This window comes from Malurus melanocephalus, unplaced genomic scaffold (assembly GCF_030028575.1).
Source record: "Malurus melanocephalus ecotype Western Australia unplaced genomic scaffold, MMel_1.1 scaffold_617, whole genome shotgun sequence".
NCBI lineage: Eukaryota > Metazoa > Chordata > Aves > Passeriformes > Maluridae > Malurus > Malurus melanocephalus.
In genome coordinates, this window is record NW_026623849.1 from 188,635 (window position 1) to 193,418 (window position 4,784).

General features: G+C 45.2%; 1 protein-coding gene across 1 annotated transcript in view; it reads left to right on the plus strand.

The window, feature by feature from the left end:
* Positions 1–4,784, plus strand: part of ACACA (acetyl-CoA carboxylase alpha) — a 114,098-nt gene that overhangs the window by 60,582 nt on the left and 48,732 nt on the right. The window contains exons 38-39 of the mRNA XM_057383265.1: positions 858–1,013; positions 2,647–2,850. Coding sequence (XP_057239248.1) covers positions 858–1,013; positions 2,647–2,850 — 360 coding nt within the window. The remainder of the gene's footprint in view (positions 1–857; positions 1,014–2,646; positions 2,851–4,784) is intronic.

Consider the following 4,784-nt stretch of genomic DNA (forward strand, 5'->3'; position numbering starts at 1 on the left):
GATTTGTGAGTGCAAAGTCAGTGATTTGTGAGTGCAAAATGAGTGATTTGTGAGTGCAAAGTCAGTGATTTGTGAGTGCAAAGTCAGTGATTTGTGTGTGCAAAGTCAGTGTTTTGTGAGTGCAAAATCTGATTTGTGAGTGCAAAGTCGGTGATTTGTGAGTGCAAAGTCAGTGATTTGTGAGTGCAAAGTCAGTGATTTGTGAGTGCAAAGTTGGTGATTTGTGAGTGCAAAGTCAGTGATTTGTGAGCGCAAAGTCAGTGATTTGTGAGCGCAAAGTCCGTGATTTGTGAGTGCACAGTCAGTGATTTGTGAGTGCACAGTCAGTGATTTGGGAGTGCAAAGTCAGTGATTTGGGAGTGCAAAGTCAGTGATTTGTGAGTGCAAATTGAGTGATTTGTGAGTGCAAAGTGAGTGATTTGTGAGTGCAAAATGAGTGATTTGTGAGTGCAAAGTCAGTGATTTGTGAGTGCAAAGTCAGTGATTTGTGAGTGCAAAGTCAGTGATTTGGGAGTGCAAAGTCAGTGATTTGGGAGTGCAAAGTCAGTGATTTGTGAGTGCAAAGTCAGTGATTTGTGAGTGCAGAGTCAGTGATTTGTGAGTGCAGAGTCAGTGATTTGTGAGTGCAAAGTCAGTGATTTGTGAGTGCAGAATCAGTGATTTGTGAGTGCAAAGCCAGTGATTTGTGAGTGCAAAGTGAGTGGTTTGTGAGTGCAAAGTCAGTGATTTGTGAGTGCAAAATCAGTGATTTGTGAGTGCAAAGTCAGTGATTTGTGAGTGCAAAGTCGGTGATTTGTGAGTGCAAATTCTGTGATTTGTGAGTGCAAAATCAGTGATTTGTTGGTAAACCATGGCAGGAAGCCTCCTTTGAGTACCTGCAGAACGAGGGGGAGCGTTTGCTGCTGGAGGCCATGGATGAGCTGGAGGTKGCCTTCAACAACACCAACGTGCGCACGGACTGCAACCACATCTTCCTCAACTTYGTGCCCACYGTCATCATGGACCCCTCCAAGGTGGGAGCTCCTCCCCAGCTCGGGGCTGTTTGTCTTTCCAGGGCTTCCTTTGTCAGAATTAAAAGGTCTTCTGTTGATGGAATCACTGAATCATGGAATGGTTTGGGTGGAAGGGATCTTAAAGGTCATCCTGTTCCAACCCCGACACTTTCCACCATCTCAGGGTGCTCCAAATTCCATCCAGCCTGGCCTTGGGCATTTCCAGGGATCCAGGGGCAGCCACAGCTTCTCTGGGCACCCTGTGCCAGGACCTYCCCMYCCTCACAGTCAGGAATTYSTTCCCARTATTCCATCTAACCCCATCCTCTGGCAATTTAAAGCCATTTTGTTGTGCAGCTTAGCTCCTCTGGGTAAACTGAGGAACAATTATTAGAAATACATTCTGTGCTAAACCTATTTTTTCATTGTGTGTTGAGTGATRAACAGTTTTAATAAGGAAGTAGATGAAAATGCTCTTCTGGTTGTTGCAAAAGTCCAGATTCCATCCAGATAAACCATGGGATAAATTAGGAGCTTAAAAAGAATCTGTAAATTCAGCTACAGAAGTGCCTCGTTCTCAATCTCTGATATAAAACCACAGAGATCAATGTTATAAATAATGAACATTAAACTTTGCAGATGCACAGGTGACAGTGTTCAGGTTTAAAGGATGTTTGTGGTTAGCACAACCACCACGAGGCAAGTCCCAAGTCTGAACTGAATTTAGCTAAAAATCAGCATTCAGTTCATGGTACCCAGAGATGAGAGCTGACCTTTCCTGAGGAGAACAACCAAAAGTTTAAGAAGATGAATTGGGTATCAAAAGAACTCTCTCTTGCTTGCTGACTTTTAAATCATGATTAAAAATTGGTGGCTTAAATCACTTTTGAATGAGCCTTTCCTGGTGCATCCAGAGCTGTTGGTTCCTGGGAAGTTCAGCAGAATCTGGGATGTTCATCCCTGGAAGTTGGGCTGCCCTCAGATACACACCACGACTTCTCCTTGAGCTGCTGTGCAAAAGAGACTTTTTTTGGGAAAAATGTTTAACCCAGCCTATAAATTGCCTTCTTTTAATATGCGCTTTGCCCGCAGTAGTATTTTATAAAGTTATAATAGAAGAGCAGGAGGCCCAGCTCCAAGTGGTAATTGCTTTGTTGATTTAAAGCTCCGTGCAGGCAGTGAAATGTGATTATTGTGCATACAAGGGCTACAGAGGATTTGGTTTTCCTTGGTTCTGCAGCTCCCTGGTGTGAGTGGTGCCTGCAGAGGGAAAGGGTCCCTGTGCTGGGCTGGGTGTGGTGGTTGGACTGGATGATCTTCAAGGTCTCTTCCAACCCAATGGTTCTGTGATTCCATGATGGAACAGGGATGGGAATCCAGCACTGTCCCGCTCCATCAGCAGTGCCCAGGATGAATTCCTGGCTTAGGGTGAGGAGGGATGGGTCCCCAAGGTCCTGTGTGGTGTGTGCTGCTGCTTCATCACCTTGGAGCAGGGGGATGGAGGGGACACGGAGCAGGRGATGGATCCAGAAAGAATCCCAGAAYGGTTTGGGTTGGAAGGGAGCTCAGAGCCCATCTCATCCCCCTGTGGCAGTGACAGGGACCCTTCCCACAGAGCAGTGTGACTCAGGGAGCTCTTTTGGTGTGTTCCCAGATCGAGGAGTCGGTGCGCTCCATGGTGATGCGCTACGGCAGCCGCCTCTGGAAGCTGCGCGTGCTCCAGGCCGAGCTGAAGATCAACATCCGCCTGACCCCCACGGGCAAAGCCATCCCCATCCGCCTCTTCCTCACCAAYGAGTCGGGATACTACCTGGACATCAGCCTCTACAAGGAGGTGACAGACTCCAGGACRGGGCAGGTACGTCCCTGCAGAGCTGAGCGCCTTGGGGAGGGGACACATCTTACCTGATGGAGATATTCTGTGGTGTTTGCAGGTGATCCACAATCCAAGATGGTTGGGATTGAAGGCACCTTAAAACCCATCCCATTCCAACCCATCCCATTCCAACCCATCATCCCATTCCAACCCATCCCATTCCAGCCCATCCCATTCCAACCCATCCCATTCCAACCCATCATCCCATTCCAACCCATCCCATTCCAGCCCATCCCATTCCAACCCATCCCATTCCAACCCCTTCCCTTAAAGCAGGTTGCTCCAAGCCCCACAGTGCATTTTAATGCAATAGGAAATTGCCATTCAACTTAGCCAAAGGAAGGAGAATGTGAAGATAAACTTGCAGCAGTAGATGTGAAAATGACTGACTTCATTGATCACAAGTCCTCTGGTTGTTTTGTACCTTCCCTCAGTCATTTGGGCAGCTGTTATCCCAAAGAGTTTTTCTCCATGCTCAAAAAAGTATTCCTTCCTAGAAAAGGAATCACTGCTGATGCTCATCCTGCAGGCTGTAGTAAAAATTACTATTAATGATACATTTCCCTGAGCAGATGGAAAAAAATCYGTGAACTTGTCCTTTAAATTCTAAAGATATAGGGAATGACCTGGGTAGGATGATGTAAAATTACAGAAGGCTTTTTTATATCATTTTTATGAAGTTCAATGGGCTCTTTTGTAATGGTTGTGGCTGTTGTGGTATTTCTGTTTCTSGTGGTGCAGGAACACTGTGGTTAAYTGAAATACCCACATATGCTAAAATCCATGGAGCATGGGATGCATGGAAAATATTTAAATAGAGAAATGTTTACATCTCCCTCCGTAATCATCTCTCTGCCAAGCAGGGGAAGCAGCAGAATAAATCACTTGGGCGCTGTGAATGTAGAAACACAAAGTGCTGAGTCACCTTTTCTCCCCCTTTTTCCATTTAATTTTTCCAGTGAGCTGCTGGCCGTGGAGTCCATCCAGCTCTGAGATCCCAGAACAGATAGTGTCAGGGTGTTTTACCTCGTTCCTGCCTTTGAGGGGAGATGGGGAAAAAAAAGAACATTTTAATAATCTCCAGCAGCTGAGCTTAACCCTTGAGTTGGGTCAGTCACTTGTGAAGGTCACAAGTGAACTCTGARCTGATGAGCTTCATTATTTAAAGCTTGGGGAATGGGCTGATGTGTGTGTGGATGGCTTTAGCAACTTTGCCAGTGTTAAATTTGATTTTTTCCAGAATATTAAACCAGGTTATAGTAAAAAAAAATATACTGATATTTTTAGGAAGCTTCCCCCTCATGATGGAGGTTGATAGGACAAGTTCWAGTCTGTGGATTTTTTTTCTGTGTTTTCCGAGGGTTGTTTTAAATTAAGAGAAATTTTAAGAAATGAATTCAGAAATTAATGATGTGCTGAGTACTTTCATGACTTCTGAAGAATGGAAAAATGGCTTCAAAACCAAAAAGAGGCTTTACTGAATTTCATCTTTAGTGGCATTCTACAATTAATTMATCTTCAATTAGAAAAATCCTGTTAAACACATCCTAATCATGTCCCTGCTTCCAGGTGTGTCCCTGTTAAGCAGCATTTGGGACATTTCAGGCATTTTTAAACCATTTTTATCTCCTGTTTCTCCTTTGAAAAGCTTCCCTTGCGAGTCCCAGCAGCCTGCAATATATAGTACCACGAAGCGTGGCACTTGATAATTCATGTTGCTACTCTGGGAAAAAATCTTTTAAACTTACAATATCCAAACTTCAAGGCCAGTGACATATGCAAGTGGTGACCTGGCGGGCGGGCACAGCCACTGATCCCACTCCATAAATAACAGAGCTCTTGGCACTGCCTGCAGGGAGCTGCTGCCAGTGGGAGCTGCTCTCAGCTCATCTCAGTGCTGGGGATGTGGCTCTGGT